Genomic DNA, 24,633 nt, shown 5'->3' on the forward strand with positions numbered 1-24,633 from the left:
ACAGCAAACGGCTAAAAGCCCATTCATTAACCTTTTTATCTCAGACGCTCTCCATATATTTCCATACTTCAGCTCTATCTTTCTGAAATGCAGTTAAAAGTCAAGCTTGTACAATTAGGCTAAAAGCTTTAGGTAGCACACTGACTGTGCACAACAGTGGGTTTATGTGCTAGAGCTGTAATTACAAACGCGGATGAAAAATCTGAGTGGCATTGGGAGAGGAAATTTAGGTGTTTTTCTCACAGCAGTTTAACGCCACAGATTCCTAAATAATTTATTGCATTCTAATTAAATTAAACGAAAACAAATATTTTTTAAAGATTTTATACTTAAACAGTGATCAAAAAATTGTTATGTAAAAACGAGAAAGATCCAATACAAAATATGTTCAACAAAAAGACAACTTATCCTTAGTCAAACAAAAAGCTCAGAGAGTTACAAGTTAAATTATTTCTACACGGCAAGCTTTATAAATCCACTATTTTGTAATCATACCATCTTAAGCCTACTGAAATGTCTTTGATGCATTATCTCGTGTTTCTGTAGCTCATATAAAAGAGTACTGTGTCAGTAACGCAAAAGGTCATGGGTTTGATCCCAAAGAGTACACATATTGATAAAATGCATACCTTGTAATGCACTATAAGTCACTTTGAATAAAAGCATCTGCCAAAATGCATTAATGAAAAAATATCTGACTTGAGGTTAACTCGAAAGTCAAATTCATCCTATGTACAGTCATTTAAAACTGTTAAATTTGGCAGAAGTTTAAAGGGATAGTTCGGCCAAAAATGATATTAAACCCATCGGACCGCCAAGCTGTCCGAGTTGCATATGTCCATCGTTTTTCAGACAAACACATTTTCGGATATTTTATAAAATGTTTTAGATCTTTCAGTTGATTAAATGTAATGTTACGGGGTCCACGACCTTCAAGTCCAAAAAAAGTGCGTCCATACTTCACAAATTAAATCCAAATGGCTTCAGGATGATAAACAAAGGTCTTCTGAGAGTAATCCGAGCGGTGTCGTTGTAGAAATATCCATATTTAAAACTTTATTAACGAAAATAAATACCTTCCGGTAGCGCCGCCATCTTAGTCGCGTCCGCATTCAGGAGAGAGTATAAGCGTAGTGTACGCACTTTTCTTAGTGACGTATGACAAATTCGGAGGGCGGGGCACAGAGCAGCAGCAGAGTAGCCTCCGTAGGCTGCATAAGCTCTCATCCTGAATGCGCACTTTTTTTGGATTTGAAAGTCGTGGACAGTGTTGGGCAAGTTACTTCCAAAGTGTAATACATTATATATTACATATTACTGTCATTTGAAAGTAATTAGTTACATTACAATATTACTGACTCTGAACTGTAATGAGTTACACTACTTTTGCGTTACTTTTGAGTTACTTTCATCAAAATAACAGAAGTATGACTAGGCATTATAAAATGTTAAAATATAGTTTATTGATGCTTATAAATCTAGAAGTTATGTGTTGGCCCTCGAGCTTTGAATAGGCACAGTGAAGACTTATGGCAAAATACAGTAACAATCACTGTCAGAATCATAAACATAAACAAATGATCTGGTAAAAGTCTGGTAAATGATGGTAGACATACCAAACACAATAAAGCTAGAGCCCACTATAATGCAACCTATAGACTAATAACATGGCAAGACACGCAACCTCTTTTCATTTATATTCTTTAATTCACTTTAAATTCAGAATCACAGCACAAACCTGGCATGCACTGGGTTGACACAACTTATCAAAAAGTGCTATTGGAGGATCAGGCCTCAAGGAATACAGCTCATTTCAGTACAATATAAGGATTACATGTAGGTTAACATATAATTGCTTAATAAAACACAGACAAACAGAGGAACACTGCTTTTTGCCAAACAATGAATATAGGCTCCCATACAAAGGCTGGTAAAAACTTTAACCAGTGATGTTTAAATGTACTATTTAAATAACCATGTTTAAGTCTACATTAATGTTATGTTGTAGTTTAGGTTGCTGTTTGTAATAAAACTGTAGATAGCATAGGAATAGCCTAGCAATCTATTATGCATATAGACTGTAACCATAACAACGTTAGCTTACCTTATCATTGCTGGTGTGGTGAAATGGATTTTACTGGCAAGATTTCTAAAAGTCTCTTTACTTCTGAGGTTCAAGCAGCATGGGAGACCGATAGAAACTTTCTGTTGCTTTTACTTAGTGCTCTCATTCGCAGAATTTTGCATATGTGGCGCTACCGGACCTGATTGCGACCACTTTAGTCAATGCTTATACAGCCGCGGACTTCCCAGATTCGGCTCTTTAAGAAACGCGTCAAATACAAAATTAAAGTAAAAATGAACATGCTGCATACAGCACCTGGAAAGAGACATACGCTGCGTCCCAAACCGCCTACTTCCATACTATATAGTAGGCAAAGAGTACGAGAAGTAGTGCTTTTCGCCTACTATATAGTATGGAAGTATGCTGTTTGGGACGCAGCCATTACTATTTTACCCGCAGCTTTTTCCTGTGTGGATGCTGGTCGCGCGCATTGGTCAAAAATAAAAAAATTAAAATAACACGTCTATTTTTGAAATGCATTGTTGTAACGCGCTCGTTACTAAGACTGTAACGAGTAAAATATTACCAAAATTTTATTAGTAATGCGTTATATTACTGCGTTACAGCAAAAACTAATATATTACTGTAATATATTATATTTTGTAATGCGTTACTCCCAACACTGGTCGTGGACTATGGGTGGACCCCGTAACATTACATTTAATCAACTGAAAGATCTAAAACATTTTATAAAATATCCGAAAATGTGTTTGTCTGAAAAACGATGGATATATGCAACTCGGACAGCTTGGGGGTGAGTAAATCATGGGTTTAATATCATTTTTGGCCGAACTATCCCTTTAATCATAGACACAAAATACAAATGTATTGCGTGAATAACTCACCAAAATGTATAATAATTAAATCAGTAATAATCAGGTTAAAGTGTGATATTAAATAATCTAGTATTGTCTATCCAGTATTGATACTTGCATACAAAGCTTTCTTAACAGTACTCCTGCGTATAGTATTACATACATGCGCATTATTTTTCATCTGCCCTGAGTTTGACAGGTTTTGCTGCATTGATCGTATAAGTGTACGTGTGAGGCTATCATTTTCTTCATGCTGTCAATAGCAGTAATAATGACACACATGAATGACCACAGTTCAACTGCAGCGTCGGTAAAACCAAAGGAGAAAAAAATCAGGGCTTGGCAGAGACATAAAGCACAGTGAGGGGAATAAAAGATAAAAAAATACGGACATATAAAGGTTTCTATTAACACGGATATGTTATATACTACCAAGGATAGTTCAAATGAATACTGTGAATTCAATTTGATGTAAGATGAAGATACTGAACGTGCCAGTTACATTTGTACTATTCTGGTCAAGACGTAAAATGTTAGCAGATAAAAATGCACTTACAGATAAAAACTGTCCAAACGGTTTGGACAGGAATAGCATGTCAGCTTGTGAAAATGATGAAAGCGTCTGACAGAATCTGTGAGAAAAAACTGGCTAGGTAGAAGTACTTACCGTTTTTGGCCACTTCTGCAATGATGTTGGCTACTTTCGGTGTAGATGAGTTTTGTGCAGACAGCAGACCGGGCATTATGGTAAGCACACCCATCTCCTGGATCTTTTCACTAGTCTCAACATCTGTACATAGATTAAGAAATAGTAAATATAGATTAAGAAATATTATCAGCACTTTGCAGTTCGGGCGGCCCGCCTAAGCTGGGAAACCCTACCGCCTTAACTAGGTCGTCCAAAAAAAATAATTCGCAGCACAAAAGGCCGTCAAGTGCATCTCGGAGAATAGCGCGGATGAGCTTCACACCGCAAGCAGGCACGCGCACCACACAGGCTAAATGAGAGAAAGACGTGGTCTGTCAACTGTCTTTAGGTTGATAAAACCCGTGTCCGTGAGAACTGTAAGTGGACTTATGTTTCGGGTTTATTTAAGCCTGTTATTGTAGTAGGGGCTGGACACACCAAACCTTTTATGCCCGCGGCCGGTGCATGTTTTCAATAGTTTCCAATAGAAGCTCGGCGTTTTTCAAATAAGCCAGCAGCTAGCGGTTTTCTTCCGCACTGAAAACCGGTGCCCGGCGGTTTTTCCGCGCTCAGCGCTGAGCAGCGAGAGTTGAAAAATGTTCAACTTTGGAAGAAAAGCTCCGCTCGTCAATGTCAGTTCTCATGCGGCTGTCCAATCACAGTGAAGATGGGGTGGGACAAGTATCACAGCAACCAACCGTCTCATAGCTGACGTATCAGAGCTACCAAAGCGCTTAGCTGAAGAAAGCTGGCACTCAGCTGAAAAACAGCTGGCATTTGGCGTTGTCCAGACGTTTTCAGCCGCGTTTAAAAGTTTTGGTGTACACAACCCCTTAGTCTATAGTTTTAACAATCTTTGCGCTATCTATCATCGTTTGCCAGATGTTCTACAAATCTTTTTGTGTTTATTAAACCTTTAGTTTCACTTCATCACGCAGCTATTTTCGTCAGAGGTATCTGTTAAAAACATTTAATTCATTAATAATCTAGTATATGTTCATTTTCTGTCATAGTTTCTTCCAAATTAAGTTTTAAATTAAAATATTTTCATTTTTATCATGACGCCCCTTTGACTGCCACGCCCCTGGCCACAACCACCCCCCCAACCCTACCACCTTAACTAACACATTTTCTGCGGGAAACCCTGATTATTATTATTATTTTAAAGTATTATTATATGTTAAATAATAGAAAAACATTTACAGTACAGTGCATTTACAGAAATATTTTGTTTTTAACCTTAAAATAGCTCTGCAGTACTTCGACCAAGTGTCAATTTTAAAAATGGCCTCAAGCCAGTTTGAGTTTATTTTAGGCAATATAGCATCCTTACTTATTAATTTAGCTGAAATTAAAACTAAAATATATTGGCATGCAAACCAAGAAGATAAATGATAGGTACTATGTTTGTCCATAGTAGGAAAACAAATATTATGGAAGTATTGTGATCAATTATGAAGAAGATATTTTTGATAAATGATGGGAAGCACACATTTGACGGTACCATTGAAATCCATCATATTTGTTTTTCCTACTATGGAAGTCAATGGTTACAATCAGCTGTGTGTTTACCATCATTTCTCAAAATATCTTCTTTCGTGTTCATCAGAAAAAAAGAAATTCATACAGGTTTAGAACAACATGAGGATGATTCATTTTTAAGTGAACTATCCCTTTAAGCCATGTTTACATCATCGGTGGCATACTGGCGGTTACCAGAGAAAATAATTTAAGTCATCCCTCAATGCCTTCACAGTAAAATGTTTCTAGAAGATTCCTTTAATCTTTCAAAAACGTTTTACTGATGCTTTTTTTGTCATCAAATTAGTACATTAATCACTGCAATCTGACACAGCAGAAAAATATGCAAGGAGTTACATCCTTGGGCTCTCCAAATGAGCCATTTTAAATATAGAGTTTGATATAACATAAGTGTCACGTAAGCCAAATTGAGCTCATTAACGTTTTTTTCTTTCAATCGGAAAATGAAAGATTACGCTGTTACATTACATTTCATAAACGTTACATTATTACTCTTCTCACTAATACGGTATAATCTTAGCTGCTGTACTTTGCTACTTTGTTGTCCTAAGATTTTGCTTGTTTTCTCTTGTTTTCATTCATGTAAAGCTGCTTTGAAACAAATAAAGAATTGTGAAAAGCGCTATATAAATAAAATTGAACTGAATTAAAATTGAAGATATGTTGACTTACTATTGTGGGCCAAGGCTTTGAGCAGACAGTCCAAGCATCCTTCAGTAGTGTCTGTAGCGCTTTCTACCGACGAGAGCTTTAGCGTCTTCAGTGCTTCGCTTAGGTTATCGGCTGATGAAAGAAAAACAATGCACAGTATTATTCCTTCAATTATTTATTAATTCACCAATGCACAAAATGTAAAGAATAAAATGTCAATTGTAAGGTGCACTGCTTTAAGTACAAAGAATTGGTGACAAACATATTCTGATAATGTAACTAATAATAGAAAAATCACCAGATATAGAATTGGTTATGACTCAAAAAATATCACAAGTAGAAAAAATCCAATTAAAGTAAATGGTGATCCCGGAAAGCCCTTCTCATAATGTGGATAGCTGAAGTAAGTGGAGTCTTGATGATGTGCCCATTAAATTATGATTCAACTCATCTTGAGATGAAGCTCAACAATAAGCCAGATTTAATATTAAACCACTCACAATATCTACTTCCTATTTAGAAAAAGAACACATATACTTTGTGGCCCAAAAAATACAATGCATAAAAGCACAAGTTCCCAAAAACTTGAATTTTAATGGGAATGGACAAAGTAAATTTTGTATACAAAATGTTTACTGTGCCCAGTTTGATATTAATAGCATAATTTCCTTCAGTGTTATATTTATAAAAAAAATTTAAATACAAATTTCATAATTGCATTTTGCATTATATTTGAATGTATAATAGAGCATATGAAAAGCTTTTGATTTCAAGTCCAAATTCCATAGATTTGTCTCTTTTAAAAATGTACATATTTTACATCTTAAACTACGTGGCCAGAATTGCCTTTCTGTATACAATGTGCTATATAAATAATCTTGTCTGGCCCTGCCTTGCCTATAAAATAAACTGCTGGCAATTTTGACCGAAATTGTACTTTACATTTTCAATGACCACGAGCAAATGTGGCAAGGCAGGATTGTTATTTGAGATTCACGATTTCTAAAGGGTTAAAATTAACACAGGGGGATTGAGTGAGGAGCAAACACATCCTCTAACACATCCATATCAGGATATTAACCGAAAATTCACTGTGCATCTGCTTACATCCACGCTGAGAGGATTGTCTGTGACTTTTCACATGTTTTAAATACAGAGTATGAGTTATTGTCTTCAGGCAGGAGGTTCAGAGCTCCTCGCTGCAGATGAAATAGATTTAAAAACTCTTTTATTCCAGTGTCTATAAGGTTGTTAAATAGGGGAAGTATAGAGTTGTAATTTTATGTATTCTGTGTATTTTGTGAATTGTATTTGTCTGATGTGTGTACTGCTGCAGAATGGGTGATGGCCCAAGACAATTTTTTCCCACGGGGGACAATAAAGTTTACCTTACCTTACATGAGAATTCCTTCAGTTTCTGCATCCTCATTTTTTATATTTATCTTAAATAGTTGGGCATGTGCATTGCAGTTGCAAACATGGACTATTTACAAATCAAACAAATAGTTGCAGCGTATTGGTGTCAACTATTACATCACAGGCTGTCAATCACCCAAAACTACCATGCATTAGGGATGTCTGATGAATATATTATAAAACGTTAGCGGCGGTAATAAACCTAAATTAAAACCCATATCAAACTATGTTTAAGACTATTTTCAACAGAAATGCTCTTAATGGGGATCATCTCACCAGGCTGGACTAACATAATGGTACCCAATCACAAAGTATGGATGCTCGGATGTTCAATATTGTGCATTTGTGAATAACAACAGTTACATCACAGCCTCCCTAAAGGCTTTCTGCATACTGTATCCAAAGCACACAACATGATGCCTTGGGATGAACAAGCTCTGGCTGCGTCTTAAACGTAGTGAGCAGCATTTTGAGCACCATAGGGAGTCACCACAGCTTACACAGATCAACTGACTATGTTGCAAAAAAATGATGTCTACTGGGTAGGTCTGTTTACTGGATTTAGGACACAGCCGGTTAGTTCAGCCTCCTCCTGCCACCCTGGAGAAAACCCTCATCTACTGTATGTGCAACTTACACATTAATTTGCCATTAAACAAGTTAAAGCATGTAAATGTACTCTATGCACTGCATATGCACTGCATTTACACCGCATCCTAAATGAATCCGGATCAAGAGTAATGTTATGTTCTTCATTTGATATGTGCATTAATGTCTTTTAAAGCCTTTTTCATTACTTACCCATTTGGAGTGTGTTAAAGTCCAAACGGTCTGCAAACGTAGTCTTTAGAGGACTAACTATGCGCGTGACCGTGCTGGTTATCTTGAGGTGGGTACCGGATCGGTTTTGGTTCGCTTGTCAGACAGATATCCGGGCAAGGCCCACCTTAACCCACGCTACTCCGGCAATATAGAGAAAACAGCGTTTCCACAGCTTCAGGTATAGCGTTGAAATGCTGGAAAGGTACAAACGACCCCTCTTTGCCAGTGTCGGGGGTTACGCAATTTTATACGAACTGATGAAGGCTCGTGTACACCAAATTAAAGCGATAATAAAAGCACTTCCTTCTACCGAACGAGCGGTCTGATTCTATGCACAGAAGACGAGTATGCCGAAACTCCGCCTTACTCGCAACTGATTGGTTGATGGTCAGTAGAGAAGGTCATTTTCTCGGTGTTGATTGGTTGAGAGAGTTGTCGTAAACACAAGCCACGCCTATTTTGTTTAAATCCCGCCCAGAGGCTGATGGCTTGCTTATATTACTACATTCCCTTCAGATATACAATAGATTTCTGTATTGCAGATATGTCAAATATCTATTAACAATATCTTCATTTTTTATCATTTATATTAGCACTACATTTTAAAATGTAAATGCGCCATCTTATACGAAAAAAAGACTGAAGTATACTGTGGCATTTACATTTAGTCATTTAGCAGACGTTTTTGTTTACTGTAAACACTAGTATATGCGAATTTAACTACGGTTTACTATAGTAAATACTAAAAATACTAAATTTTGGGATTGAACCCAGAAATCACAGAACAATGGTGTTACGCCCTCTATTGGACATTTTGTGAAATAAATTATTAAAGAAAATTCTTTAGTACTGTGAACTGTATTTTGTTTTGGTGCTTAAGTCAATGACTTGAATATGTAGTGGTTTGAAGTTTCTGAAATAGTTATACCACGGGTCTGTTCAATGCTGTATTCTGATTGGCTGAGAAATGTTCCGTGGGTATGCATTAATTTCTGATAACCGCACACCTAACTTGTCAAATGTCTTAAAAATAGGCACCAGAGCAATGTTTGTGGTAACCGTGGTATAAGAGGAATAACTGACGACGGGCCATTGAATTATAAGAAAATAATGCACACCCAAGGTGCAATACGTCGTGCCGTTACACCGCGGGTGTGCATTATTTTCAAATAATTCAAAGGACCGAAGTATACCCCGTAGGCAAATTGTTTTCAAAAGAGTAAAGACAAAAGCAGTGTAATTGTGTTATATTGCACTTTTGAATTATGGGTTAAAGTGTTATTTTTAAATAAAGATTATGACGAAACCCTATTCTGTAAGGTCCCTAAAATTGTTAATATAATGCATAAGGCAATTATAGGTAATTGTGCATAAAAAATAAATAAATACTATCAAAATGTTACTATAATAATATAATAAATAAATATGAAGTTACCAAATGTAGTAATAACATTTATATCCATTCATATATATTTTCCAAAGCCACTTGTCTTAGTAGGCAAGTTTATGGGTTTAATATGATTGAAATTGTAAAAGTATTTATTTTATATATTTAATATATAACACTCAATTCCTCTGTAGAGTGGAGGGTTTTTTTTTTTTCAGCTGCTACACCAGATTTTATGAACTTGTGTCATTACTGTTACACTGTGTCAATATCAAACACCGAGTTTTTTCTGTTTGAAACAACCTGTGCATTTAATACATTTTGACATAAACATGGTTCTTCATAATAATACAAATTGTGAAATAAAATTGATTCAAGGGGCACAACGTTACTCCACAGGGTGGCAGCATTGTGTTGGATAAAACATTGCACTATAACGTCTATATAAAGCATTGAATACCAAATACCTGAGTTATCTAAAGACAAACATACTGTTTAGTCATTTGTGTTTTCAGTAAGGGGTGTGAATTAATCTTACTGTTTAAAATACTGTCCGTGCACACAACAAACACATGAAAATTCAATGATTATACAGTAAACTATGATCAATTTTTAGATAATTAAATATTGATATTAAAGTATATTACTTATTTACTACAGTTTATCAAATTAGGCTACTGCAGTTTTTACTACAGAATACTGTAGCATGTATACATTAACAAAGTATAGTAATTACTACAATATACTACAGTATACTAGGCTACTACAGTTTACTATGGTAAATACTAAAGTATAATAAACTTTTTTTTCATATGGGTGATAGTACTTTTTTCACATTAAGTGATTATTAGGGCTATTATAGTTTTTTTTTATTTATTTATTTTGTTAGCCTAAATCTATTACCAGTAAATACTGTTTCATCTGGTGCACGTGGGGTGACACTAGCGTCTGGTCCGACCTTTACTTCCGGCTTCTGTTTATTTAATGGTAAAGTTGCTGAAACTGAACTATTAAACAAATACATCGTCGAAAATAACAAATTTTGGGGTTCCTGTGTAGTCTAGGCTACGTGTTGTTTATTTTGCTTGTTATATAAATAAACTACTTTAAAAGGCCTTTGTTGTTATTTATTCTTCGCGGAGTTTACCGAAAGTTACGTGATGACCACGAAAGCCGCTTGTTTATGTTGTTACTGCTAAAACCGTCTATATATACCTTAAAATAGACTGTTAGTTTGATGGTGCACATTAATCTTTAACCTACAATATCTTTCACTTGTGTTTCGCACCTTTGGTTGAATAAATTAATGTATAATCTTAAAGACATGTATTCAAACAGCCTGTTTGTTTTTTAACTAAATAAAAAATTAAAATGAACATTTTATAAAATGAACAACTTGTTTCTTGTTCATGAACAAGAAGAACAGGCTTTAAAAAAAATATTCCCCAGACCTATCTTAGAAAGGTAAATTCCTGAACGTGATTTCCTCTTAATCTCGGTGTTAATTGTTAATCTGATTTAACACATAACATATGCCAGGATTTCTAATGTTTAACCAGAATTCGATTACAGTGTTATAATGTAACAGTATAACAATCTAACAGCAAGCATTATATCATTTACAAAATGTGACTCATCATCATCCTCTGATTGATGACATTTCAGGCTTTCCAAACTCCATTTGTTGCCAAATCTGTATTTATGATCCTGTGATGCGAAATGAGAGGTCGTGTTAAGCAGCAGACACGCGCAGCTCACATCATCACCCCTCCCTCCCATCAGCTTCAGTCGAACCTGCTGCCGTTACTTCAGTATCTGTCACCGGTCCTTTGTGCATCTGATCCAAAGGAATAGCAAGATCGCGTGCCTCGGAATTCCTGCGCATTTTCATACAGCCCGTGTGCCTCTTCATCATGGATATGTTGAAGAAAGAGAGGAAAGGCAGGAATGTAAAAGGCGTACTGAAGAGAAACTGGATTCTCTTAGCAACCATCACATCAGTGATACTGGGTAAGATCTGCGCTATAGTGCGTTTATCCGCAGCACTTTGCGTGATAACATCTACATCCATTGTCTTATTCGATTCGTTTTATATCCTGCGCTATCGTTTCATTCAGTCTTTGCTATTGCATGACTGTGTGGCATTGCATGGACGCAGGAGAGTCGTGGACCGGGGTGATGTCGATCAATACCACCATTTGCACTGTTTATATTTGTTGCTGCACATTTCTGCAGGTGTGTGCATGGGTGAATGAAATGAATGAAGGCGTTGATCATGTGTGTCTGTGTCCCAAGACAGGTCTGCTATCAGATATTTTACTACTGCCTCAAAGAAACGTGACCAGACTCGAGCACTTTTACATCTCTCTGTGTTCATTCAAAATTTGACACAAATAAAAATATAGAACATATTGTACATATTTGTTGCTACATTTTTACTCATTTATCAATGATTGTTGATAATAAAATCCAGATTATTTTTTGTATAGACACGTGGATTTAAGTCTTGGTTTAAGAAAGCTTATTACTGCCTAGAAAAAAATGGTAGAGTTAATGTTTAATGTGTTGGCCTTTTGTGACGACGTAGTGTAGCGAATACATAAAAAAATGAAATACTATCTAAATCTGAAAGCCATATTCCACAACCAATGATGTTTTAAATCATGTTTAATAACACAAAACAAATAATGAAACAGCAAAAGTGATATGTTTACATATATTGCCATATCAAACCAATAGAAATTACAATTAGTAATTTTTAAATCATTGTATAAAATATATATGATAACCTGTGCAAACCTAATATTTATGTATGTGAACAATTCTGTGGACAGAATGATGCAAATTTACTTGTTATTTATTTAGTTTTATAATTTATTTTATAATATTAGGACCTTTTAAAATGGTACCCCCAACCACAGCTTATGTAGCCTACCTTTTCTTTTGAGAGTGTATGAAAGACTATGGTTAACTAGTATTTGTCACTGGTGAACAACATGTCTACCAGCTAGACCAGCAATCATGTGATTGGGTAGCCACACTTTAAAAAAATGATGGATTATTTTCAGCCCAGAGCTGGGTCAAAAAGGGACGAGCCCAGCCCACTGGGTTGTACACTGAAAAAAATTATTCATTTAATTTACTTAAATTTTTTAAGGCAAGTGGTTGCAATTAATTTATTTAAGCTACATTTAAACAAAATAAATTAGAAAAGCAAAACATGTAGCTTAAATTAATTAATTGCAACCACTTACCTTAAAAAAATGAGTAAATTGAATGAATAATTTTTTTCAGTGTAATTTAACCCTTGCTGGGTTGTTTTAACCTAAAATGCTGTGTTGTTTTAACTCATTGTTGGGTCAAATATAAACATTTCCTGGGTTAATTTTAACCCAGCTGCTGGGTTCGTCCCTTTTTGACTTAACGCTGGGTTGAAAATAACCCAGCATTTTTTAGTGTATGTGGCACTGGGTCACATTATTCTGTGTATGATTATTAAAAAAAAACCGAAGCAGATATATATATACACCATAAAAGCTTTAGTCATCATGTTTGACAGCGTTGTAAAATGTTGCCCATAGGATTTCCAATAAAATCTCACTATTTCTCTATTAGCCAATTCATATTTGATTGGTGAGGCAATTAAGCAGCGTTTAATAGATTATTCCTAACTCTTTGCACAATAGCGAAGTAAAAAAAATGTCATGTAGTGGTGGCATAAACACAGCATTTGTATCTGTTTAGGGCTTCACAAAAATGTCAATTTTACAATTGAATTATTGCTAGATAACAACTTTAAATGGGCCTTTCCAATAACGGGTCACTATCTGTTAAAAGCAGACATTTGCTTGAGCAAGAATTTTAAAAAGGTTGGCTTAGATCACATATGGATTTGGCTCAGACCAATGGATGTAAATAAATACAATCCGGGTACCTCCATTGCAATCCTACAGACCTAATTAAGTTTATTGGAAAGCTTTTAGTTTTTGATATCTCACTATATCCAAATCCATCATCTTATAAGAATGAGAGGAGATTAAATTGAAGATTATAAATTTAACTGAAGTACAGCAACTCTACCAGTATACCGGCGGCAGTAGCAAATTCAGCAGATCCTGTAATGATCAGAAAGTATCGAGTCTGATGTTGCAACTCAACTCAAATTAATTTATGAAGTGCTTTTTTACAATGTTACATTGTTTTAAAGCAGCTTTATATGGAAATAAAGAAGTTATTTGAAGTTATTTGTGGTGCTCACAAATGGTTTGCTTACAAACATTTCTCAAACATTTCATCAGAACAAAGAAATGAATACAGATTTGTAACAATTGAGAGTGAGTAAATGATGACATCATTTTCATTCTGGGTAAATCCCTTTAACTCAATTTTGTGCATTCTTAAGAGTTATTTACACACTTTATAGTTATAGTTCGCTATCATATATATTTTTTTATATTTTGAATATCATTTAATTTCATAATATCACAATTTATTAAATATTTTATAATTTCTGTTTTATATTACTATTACTTTTTACCTTATATGTCTTCTTCCTGTTTGTTCTAAAATTATGATGTTTACATACTTAATAAATATATAAATATAGCCGCACACACACATGATGTAGTAAAGTGTTATTAATAAATAAACAGACCTATACAAATACATTTGTATGTAAATTTAATAGTTTTATAATAGTTATAGAACAAACACGTAGGCTATAAATATAAAGAAGAACTGATAGAAAACAGGAAAATAATTAAATATTTAATAAATGATATTATATGGAATACATGATAGTATTGCTCTTATATGTACTTTAGCGATTCATACTGTAAAAATAATTGATTTATCAATAAAGAACAATACATATACATTACATGCATGCACACATATCAGTAGCCAAGCCATTTAAACTTTTAATTTATCTAAAAAATAAATGTAACGTGGTGAAAACACTATAAGAAACATTACATTTAAGAGAAACATAGGGGAAACAGACTTCGACAGAACACCGGATCCTAAAAAATCACAGTTTAAGACTAAAACACTTCACAGCGCTACTGCAGAGCTGCCACTTTCTGACACCAGTTGGGCTCCGCCCACAAAAAACGTCATCTGTGTTTGCAAACACGCAAAAGGTCCATTGGACTTCAGTTTGAAACTTACATTTTTCTGTCACCCCCCATAATCAACAGCACTATAGACTCGATATAGTCCGGCTATAACCCACTTAAACTTGAATTTAGATGCCGTTTTTGCCAAAATGAGTTGCAAGATGTCTGATGTAAGCATAGTGATTACAAGGTGTTTGGTTTCATTTATTTATTTTCATTTATTTTGCCTATAGTTAGACATCATTTACATTTTCACTGACAGCCCAAATTTTGGCTTGTTTAAGCCTAGACGTCTGGACCGTGTTTGGACGGCTATTAGCTGTCTTGTAACAGAAATACTGCTTGCTGGTTCTAGCTCAGGTTCCTTTATTGCCTTCACATATACAGCAAGCTTCATTTGTTCAGTAATCGCAGCTAAACTCTCTATCAATCTGTTACAGGAATTTTGCTTGGAGTAGTGGTACGAGACTACGCCTCTCTGTCCAATCTTGAAAAGCAGTACTTTGGCTTCCCAGGAGAAATCCTGATGAGAATGTTAAAGCTGGTCATCCTGCCACTCATCGTCTCCAGCATGATAACAGGTATCTCTTAATCTCTCTTTCTCTGTCTTGCATTCTAAGTCACACTGAATAAAAGCATCTATTTTCAAAAGCATCAATGCAAATGTTTTTTAAATCTTTGTGATTTGATGTTTATTTTCTAAGCAACATACTTGTTTTATTATACTGTGGTGACATTGTTATTTGGAGAATTGACTTGATAGTCTTGTTTTCGTTTTTGAAGGAGTGGCAGCGCTGGACTCTGAGATATCAGGCAGGATTGGTCTTCGTGCAGTAGCTTATTACTTTACCACTACCATCATAGCCGTCATTCTAGGTGAGTCACAGACACATGCACTTTATTCAGTAAACATAAAAACAATAAACTTTAATGATGTGAACTGCATCCCAAAACTAAAACTGATTAGTTTAACTAACAAAGATGTTATGTTTACAAGGAATCGTTCTTGTGACGACTATAAAACCTGGGATCTCCCAGAATGCCGATAATATGGAGAGAGAAGGAAGCACTCCAAATGTGAGCACTGTTGACACCTTGTTGGACATCCTTAGGTAAAAACTGTACCCTTTCTATCTTTGTTGTGAAAGAAGTAAAGAACTGTCCTGACAAAATATTTGGACACTTAATGACCACATGAAATGTATTATTTATATATTTTTAAATAGATAAAAAATTAATCAAAATGAATTCAGAAAATTGCCAAACTACTACATACTATATTATTATTAATATCAAATTATAAAAAATAAAAAATTGGACACTTTCTTGTTAGTCAAATGTTAGTGGAGGATGCATTATTATTGTATAACATGTCTTTATTGGATTTTACAAATTATACAATCTTAACTTTCTACACCCCATCCCCAACAACAAACCTCTGGCAGACAACAAAGCAATTCCAAAAATATGCAGGCCTAAAAACATAAGATTATTCCTTTTATAAAACATGACATTTTTATGTAGCATATTTCATACTCCATAACTTCACACATCAAAGCTTTATCAATATCTCCATTATTAACAAAGTCCATCAGTGGCGCAGCAAGTCAGTCCCGGGCCCATATGCAAAAAAAATTTACGGGCCCCCTTAAGCCAAAGCCCCCTCCCAACCTTGCCAGTTGACACTGTTAACTGTGGCGCGCAGGTCTGTTAACAACATATACTTTTAATAAGGTAGTCAAATATTTTTACTTTACTTTTTTACTTTAAAGGGTAGGTTTAAATAAAGAAAAACTAAATGTTTTGGGTAGTGTGACTCGTAACTAACTTCTCCGCCTTCTCTTTTCTCTTTAAGGCCCCACTTTTATGTTTATATTTGTCCATCCTTAATGTTCATGTAGATAGCCGGTAAAGTAACCTCTCACACTATGTTTTCTTTTTTTTTTGGCGCGGCGATTCATCATGTACAAAAATGATGGTGTAGTAGTTTACGGCAGGTGCGGAGTGCAAAAAAAAAATAATAAAAAAATAACGCAACCAAGAAATGACGGAGAAATTAGACATTACGGAGAAATAAGAAATCACTACACATGATATGCCTACAAAAATATTTATTGCAGCCAAAAATAAAAATTAAATTGAAAAAAAAATTATTAAAAGCTGGGGCGGGCCCAGGGCCGGGCCCCCTATTGTCCCGGGCCCATTTGCATGTGCATACCATGCATGCCCAGACACTACGCCACTGAAGTCCATACACCTCCCCGATATCATAAAATTCAGAAGTGTTTTTCCTTATTAAATATGTACGTTTTTTAAGGGCCAAGCTTAATATTACATTTCTCAACCATAGTCCAAGCAAGCAAACATTTTTCCAGCATAAGGATATGGACAGTGGTAGTAGACATTGGTCCACCAAATTTCTCTCTTTATTGGCCAAAGAGAACCATAATTTGCAGAGACATTCAGTGTCATGGCTTAGAAGAACTGGAAAAGTAGTAAACTGGGAAATATAATGAATCACCCCATCCCAAAACTTTTGCATCTCTTTGCATTCCGATATAAAATGAAGTACCTTGAAGCTTAATGCATTAAATGCATACACTGTCAGAAAATAATATGTACCACACAGCTGTCACTGGGGTGGTACCCTATAAAAAAGCAAACCTTTGTACCTAAAGAGTTCATAATAGTACCTCAAAGGTACATAGTGGTACCAAATGTGTACATACAGTATCTGTATCTAATGTTACATATTAAGACCTTTTAAAAGGGTCCTGCTCCGTTCTGACAGTGTAGGGATATTAGTGTTCAATTTATTCAGCCTTAAAGGCGGGGGGCATAATTTTTGAGAAACGCTTTGGAAAAGGGAGTCGGGCCAAGTACCAAAACACACATGTAGCTATAAGGTGCATCTCTACTAACCGACATCGTTGTCTGGGTTGCGTATGTGTGAGGTGGGTCTATCAAAAGAAGGTCCAGATTCTATTGGGGTAGGGGCGTGTTTGTTTAGGTGATTTCAAATGTCACCATTGGCTTTCAGAGATCATGCACCCCGCCTTTAAGGTTATATAAGTTCTCATTATCCAATTGCATTATATCGTAATAGTCCAATCGAGTATTAATAGTTTGCGTTTGTGCTGCGATGACAATTTTAATGGCGGCTTAAGTGATAAAATACCTGTTCCTGTATAGCTCAGTGGTAGATCATTGCATTAGCAGTGCAAAAAGTAATGGTTTAAAAGCCAAGACAAAAATGTACCCCTTGGATAAAAACATCTGCCAAATGCATAAAAACAAAAACAAAACTGTATGCTATATAGCAAAGCAGCAATAGAAATGGTTTTATGCATTAATCCCCAATGATTTGTTTTTCTCACTTTATTTAAAGGAATATGTTCCCTGAAAATCTGGTGCAAGCCTGTTTTCAACAGGTAAAACATACTGCTTTTTAACAAGAATATTAAGCCATTGTTTTAATAATGCTTATAGTTGAAATAAAAATGATTTGTCTTTCAGTATAAGACACAGCGCAAAGAGATTGAACCAGCGCCAAATAACATTAACAATACTCTTACAACTACATTTCCACCGTTGACTACAATCATCACAACTGTTGCACAGGTAAGCCAAAGATTTCAGACAAAGAGCGATACGTTATATTGTAAATTGTCTGCTATAATAATGAGGGTCTGTTTACATTATTTTTGTTGTAGAACTTGACCAAAGACTATAAGATTGTTGGAGCGTATTCAGATGGGATCAATGTTCTTGGTCTTATTATATTCTGCGTGACCTTCGGCCTGGTCATTGGCAAGATGGGTGAAAAGGGACGCATCCTACTCGATTTCTTCGATGCTTTGAATGAGGCCACCATGCGAATTGTTCAAATTATTATGTGGTTAGTCTCGACACAGATCAAATTATAGTGGCACATCAGAATATCATAGATTCAAAGATTTGCAACTTGACCTTGTTTAATATATTGCAAAGGAACATTGCTAGAAAAGATGTGGTTGTATGTGAAATATAATGTAAAAATCTCTAAATTTCTTATTACATTTATGCATTTAAACATAGAAACACTGTAGGAAGAGATAATAGCCTTTAAATCTTTTTTGCTTGACTTTTTCAGGTGTGATGTTGTGTTCTGTGTTAACTTAAATCCATCAATAATTTTATTTTTCAGTTACATGCCTGTGGGAATTTTGTTCCTAATTGCTGCCAAGATCATTGAGGTGGAAGACTGGGAAATCTTCAGGATGATGGGATTGTACATGGTTACAGTGCTCAGCGGGTGAAGAGTCTTTAATGTTCTCTTGTTGATTAGCAGCGGAGCAGATTTACTGCTGCTGTTAGGCTGGCCGTTAACCCTTCGCATACAGTTTAATAACGCCTCTGTCCGCACACAGATAAGGTCCAAGGACATTTAAAATTGCTCGAGCTGCGGATGTGGCCGTAACACATTTCATAAACTCCAAATTTCCACTAATTTGAAAGACACAGCCAGCCGAGCATCAGTCAGGAGATACTATTGCTGCAGTTTAACAAATGCCATCTGCATTCACGTGGAACAGCCAGACAAGACGAGTTTGGATTGCACATTGCTGAGTCATACAGAATCAGTCGAAGCACCCAAAGGGGACATAAATCCAAATGCCCTTGGTGCAATTCTGGAAAATACTGGATGCCTATAAATGACACAGAAGAGCTATCCTTCAAAATTAAATTGATAGGTGGCTTTATTAAAAAACATGTTATTGCACCACTTTCTGCAGAGTGATGTTTTATTTATTGTCTGCTTCCACAGACTAGCCATCCATTCCATGGTGTTCCTCCCTCTCATATACTTTGTGGTGGTGAGGAAAAATCCATTCACCTTCTCTCTGGGAATGACACAGGCACTGGTCACAGCACTTATGATTTCCTCAAGGTGAGTTGAAAACCTACTGGCATCTGTTTTAGGGCTGCACGGTATTGACGGCAAATGCTATGTGCGATAACTTGCTGAATGACGCGATATACCAGTTTCCCAAGCTGGGATTGGTGAATCCCTAGTGGTTCGCGAGGGAATTGCATGGGCCTGCTTGAAATTGAAGAAAAATGCTATATGCAGTAACTTGCTAATACCAATATACCAAAATAAATTAATGAATCACAATTATATTATTCAATTAAAAATAAATAATAAAAAATTCTTGCTAACAAAAAACATGTATTTTAAAATATAAAATATTTTTTTATTTGCATGTCATGTGACCATTTCACAACACTACAATATATAACTGAGATCTCATGCAAAATAGACCGATGCCTTTTATGTATGAAATAAAATACATTGATTGAATCAGAAAAAGGTTTAAAGGGATAGTTCGGCCAAAAGTGATATTAAACCCATGATTTACTCACCCCTAAGCTGTCCGAGTTGCATATGTCCATCGTTTTTCAGACAAACACATTTTCGGATATTTTAGAAAATGTTTTAGATCTTTCAGTTGATTAAATGTAATGTTACGGGGTCCACGACCTTCAAGTCCAAGAAAAGTGCGTCCATCTTCACAAAATAATTCCAAACGGCTCCAGGATGATAAACAAAGGTCTTCTGAGGGTAATCCGTGCGGTGTTGTTATAGAAATATCCATATTTAAACTTTATAAACGAAAATAAATACCTTCCAGTAGCGCCGCCATCTTAGACTCCTCTGTATTCAGGAGAGAGTATTAGCGTAGTGTACGCACTTTTCTTAGTGACGTATGACAAATTCGGAGGGCGGGGGCACAGAGCAGCAGCAGAGTAGCCTCCGTAGGCTGCGTAAGCTCTCATCCTAACCATGCACAGGGATATGCGTATTTGCGATATCAGTAGGACTGTAATGGTAAATCATGTGTTTCATGCGTAGCTTGTGCGTGTACTATGGCATTTTAGTCAGTCATCAATCTAAAATCATGCGGAGTCTGAGTCGTTTATAAAGTGCATTTAAAAAAGCAACACTCGTTAAACAAAATCATCATATTCTTTATTATCATGAAAATACATGAAACAACTTAAAAAATATCTGGAATAGTGTTTGTAATGGTACTTCGTCTGTGGGGCAATTGGAGTTTCTGCACGAGAGCGCCCTCTGGCTTTTGGATGTGCAGGGATTTAATTAAAATTCATTCATTGAGAAAATGCGCATTTGCAGGATTAATCGTAACAGCCCTAGATATTAGGCTAATTTCGGCCTAGCCTTCTGCCATGGTTGGTATCTTCTGGGCATCTGCTAGCATCAAAATAAAATATGAATCCTTTACCAACTTGGGCTACTGTAATGTTTAAAAAATGGTCAAAAGCGCTTGAAGTCGGATTGGTAAAACTGGATGCTAGCATTTGCACCTTTCATATATTTTATGATATATGATGATAATGAATTAGGGATGTTCAAATTAACAGCTTAATCAAGGGTAAGAATTTATGAATGATTAATATTATCAGTTAAAAGAAAAATATTTCTTAACCCTTCGCCACTTTCCTATCCTTAATTTGTTAATGGCCTATAAATGATGTGATTTGTATGAGAAATCATTTGTACTGCATGTGTCCATGTCTGAGTATGGTTTGGAAGCTGCAGAGAGACGTGCATGTGTGCGCAAGATGACGCGGTCCGTCTCCGTCTCGTGCGCTATAATAGCTCATGAGTATAATATACATCACTATATTATGAACTGTATTGTTTTTATTACGTTAATGAGCCGTCTTTATCTCCGTACACCGTGGGCCCCCTACATGGAAGTCGCCATTCGCACCACTATATTTCTACAGTAGCCTTAAATGGACCAACTGTTCTATAGAGCATTTTGTCACTACGTTGTCTCAGACGATGAGTGTTTGTCCTGTGGCGGCTACCTTCACTATGCGTTTGGAAAAGAAGATGTGAACTGTGGACCGAGTGGTTGGATGCAATTCAGTTTCACGGTTTTACTTTTAAAGGGGACAGAGAATGAAAAACAATTTAACCTTGTCTTTGTTGACTAATGGTAGTCTACCCGGATTCACAAACATACAAAAAGTGCTAAACATGTTAAACATCTTACTCTTGTAGAAATTCCTCTTTTAGAAATGTCAGCCAGAAAACGGCCCAATCTGAAAAACTGATGCTTATGACATCACAGGCATCTCACTGCCCCTCCACTTTAAAATAATTGGCTACATTTTTTGAGTGGCAGCAAAGTCAGCCAATCAGTAATGAGATTGCAAGTTAAGCCAGTAGGGGGAGCCAAATAGGTGCAAAATCACTTGTTTAAAATCCCCCACCCTAATAGAGCTATCTGAGAGAGGTTTTTAGGAAGCTTCTAATGCATTACAGACACAAATAAAAACATTTTGTCTACACGTCACATCACAGAACAAGGATAAATACCCCGTTCAATCATTCTATGTCACCTTTAAGCCATTGCATTGGATAACAAAATATCAAACCAAGTGGCAAAGTTTGTGTTTGTTTAAATTCTAAAAAGGCAGACAAAACATTATCAAAGGCACTTGTTATGAGAACTGCCTTCTTATGTACATCCATTAAACTTAAATTGAGTCCAACTGGTTAAAAGTAATTGAAAAATCATGGCTCAGAAAAGGTTTTGCACCATTTGTTTGTAGATGCCACTTGTTTGTTAACTAATGCAATGCAAGGTTCGTTTTAAGTGGCCTTGCGTGTCCAAGTGCTTTTTAGAGCAATAGGCACGATTAATAATAACTAATAAAATCCTAAAATGCTAAGAAAAATACAGAGAAAAGGTCATTAACGTTGTGTTGTGATCAGCATTTTTAAGCTTTTTATTGCAGAGTAATGCATCTCGAGATATCATTTAGTAGTTTTATATTTTTATGAGGGAACAAATGACTGTTTGTCTTAAATCCATAATATTTTAAAATTGGTAGAGCATTGCAAAGGTCACAGTTTTGACTTCCAATTAACACTCATACAGATAAAATGTACATTTTAAAATGCACTGTAAGAGACTTTGGATAAACGACGTTTCTAACAAATGCATTAATCGATTCATTGCATTTTACAAGTTCGGCCACCTTGCCGGTCACCTTCCGATGTGCAGAGGAAAACAACCGGATTGACAAGAGGATCACCCGCTTTGTGCTTCCAGTTGGTGCCACCATCAACATGGATGGTACTGCACTCTATGAAGCCGTTGCTACCATTTTCATAGCTCAGTTGAACAACTACGCACTGGATGCTGGGCAGATTGTGACTATAAGGTTAGTGGAATATAAGCTGCTTTATTATTTAATGGATTTGTGAGGACTCAAATGTTTTTTTGGCATGTTCACTCCATAGTATTATGGCAACGGTAGCCAGCATTGGCGCTGCAGGTGTTCCTAATGCTGGACTGGTAACCATGGTGATAGTGCTTACAGCAGTGGGCCTCCCTGCCAGTGATGTCACCCTCGTGGTTGCTGTTGATTGGCTGCTGTAAGTATCTCTCTATTCATGTCCAATATCTCATCTTAGGCCACTGTACAGCAGCGCTTGGATTTACTAAATAGAAAAATATACAAACAACCATACTGCATGGTTTACCAGATATTACCTAACAGTTGTTTCAACTATTAGTGATCGCTTCCGTACCATGATCAATGTCCTGGGAGATGCATATGGAGCTGGAATAGTCCAGAAGCTGTCAAAGCGAGAACTGGAAAGGATGGACCTCACGTCAGACGTGGATGCGGTCAACCCATTCGCGCTGGAGACCACACTGGATGACGAAGAGTGCGAGAAAAAGTCGTACGTCAACGGTGGATTCGCCATCGACAAAAGCGATGCCATTTCTTTCACCGAAACCTCACAGTTCTAGAGGTAAGCGTAAGTCGCTCCTAGAAAATGTGACATCGCTAAAAGGAGGGCTCAGAGATTTAGGAACCATCCCTAACTTCAGTGCCATGGTAAGGACTCATTACAGGAGGCATGATGACTGAGCGCAGGCATTAGCAATACCTGCCCAGGCTGTTCTCCTTCCTTCATTTGTCCTAACTGTGCCCTTGAACTTATGTGTGCGCTAGACAAGTGCGAAAATACATCGAGGAAAAATGTAAACAACTTCGTGCTTCCACAGTTCATGTTGCCAACAATTATGCAAATACAGTTACTTTGTTTCATTTGTTTCGCACTAACCAATTGCTTTATAGCTTTTTAGCAGCAAGTATACGAGCATATTTCGAGATCAGTGCGGTATCGCACGTTTACGGATGTTAGAAAATCGGCAGATTAGTGTACAGTGTGCAAGGCAACAGAAAGCATGCTATTAACCGGACAATGTTATTATATCACAAAAATCGTTGACTGACGCTTTTTTGCAATTCAAGGGTCTCTTTTGTTTTCAATTCTGTACTTGCTATCGAAAGCCAGCTTTGCGTGTTTTTTGTTTCAAATTAGTGCCATATTTAATGTGCCAACATGAAGGGAAGATTTGTACACAAACTTTTGAAATGAAACAAAATATTGCATGTAGCGAAAATGGAGTGAAAAGCAAATCTTTGTTACACAGTTTCAAATTATTTTGTCAAAAATAACATTAAGGGTGGCAAGCCTTAATTGTTTCTTCTGTAAGCCACTGATTTTATTTATTTATTTTTTTGACTGTACCATTTTAAGGAGACTGAGCAATTATTGTAAACACAATCAGAGTGCCAAATGTATGCCTCCTTTTTATTTTATATAATATTCTGTGTTGCATCAGAAATGACAGAAAACTATAAATGTGAAGTGAGTTTGGGGTTCTGAAACTAATCTGACACCATAAAGCACATTATTGTAATAATGTATTAATAAAATACAATAGCCAAATTAGTTCATACTGTATACTTCAGCAAGTACTGTATGTGTATCCATAAAACAATAAAGACATGTCGACACCTGAAAAAGTATTTGAAATTGATTGCTATGTCCACTATTTGCAAAAGCATAATTGTACTTTAGGCCTTTAAATAACAATACGGTGCAGGATGACAGCCGTTGCTAAAAAACTCTGTTATAGATATAATGATTGATGTCTTTCATTTAGTCCTCAAGAGGAAAGGCAGTC

At 36.0% G+C, this 24,633-nt stretch overlaps 2 protein-coding genes across 3 annotated transcripts in view; one reads left to right on the top strand and one right to left on the bottom strand.

The window, feature by feature from the left end:
- Positions 1–8,406, bottom strand: part of rap1gds1 (RAP1, GTP-GDP dissociation stimulator 1) — a 50,311-nt gene extending 41,905 nt beyond the window's left edge. For both annotated transcript variants that reach the window (XM_065288895.1, XM_065288894.1), the window contains exons 1-3: positions 8,039–8,406; positions 5,843–5,953; positions 3,608–3,730 (exon numbers count right to left, since the gene is read on the bottom strand). In XM_065288895.1, coding sequence (XP_065144967.1) covers positions 3,608–3,730; positions 5,843–5,953; positions 8,039–8,042 — 238 coding nt within the window. In that variant the 5' untranslated portion in view covers positions 8,043–8,406. The remainder of the gene's footprint in view (positions 1–3,607; positions 3,731–5,842; positions 5,954–8,038) is intronic.
- A 2,747-nt stretch (positions 8,407–11,153) lies between these two features.
- Positions 11,154–24,472, top strand: slc1a1 (solute carrier family 1 member 1). The gene is made up of 12 exons (XM_065288893.2): positions 11,154–11,456; positions 15,004–15,144; positions 15,347–15,439; positions 15,561–15,675; positions 17,952–17,994; positions 18,080–18,184; positions 18,277–18,461; positions 18,750–18,857; positions 19,371–19,493; positions 22,616–22,810; positions 22,890–23,024; positions 23,166–24,472. Exons 1-12 carry the CDS (start codon positions 11,360–11,362, stop codon positions 23,404–23,406), a joined length of 1,581 nt encoding a protein of 526 aa, XP_065144965.1. The 5' UTR covers positions 11,154–11,359; the 3' UTR covers positions 23,407–24,472.
- Positions 24,473–24,633: the final 161 nt, after the last annotated feature.

This window comes from Paramisgurnus dabryanus, chromosome 2, assembly GCF_030506205.2.
Source record: "Paramisgurnus dabryanus chromosome 2, PD_genome_1.1, whole genome shotgun sequence".
Taxonomy (NCBI): domain Eukaryota; kingdom Metazoa; phylum Chordata; class Actinopteri; order Cypriniformes; family Cobitidae; genus Paramisgurnus; species Paramisgurnus dabryanus.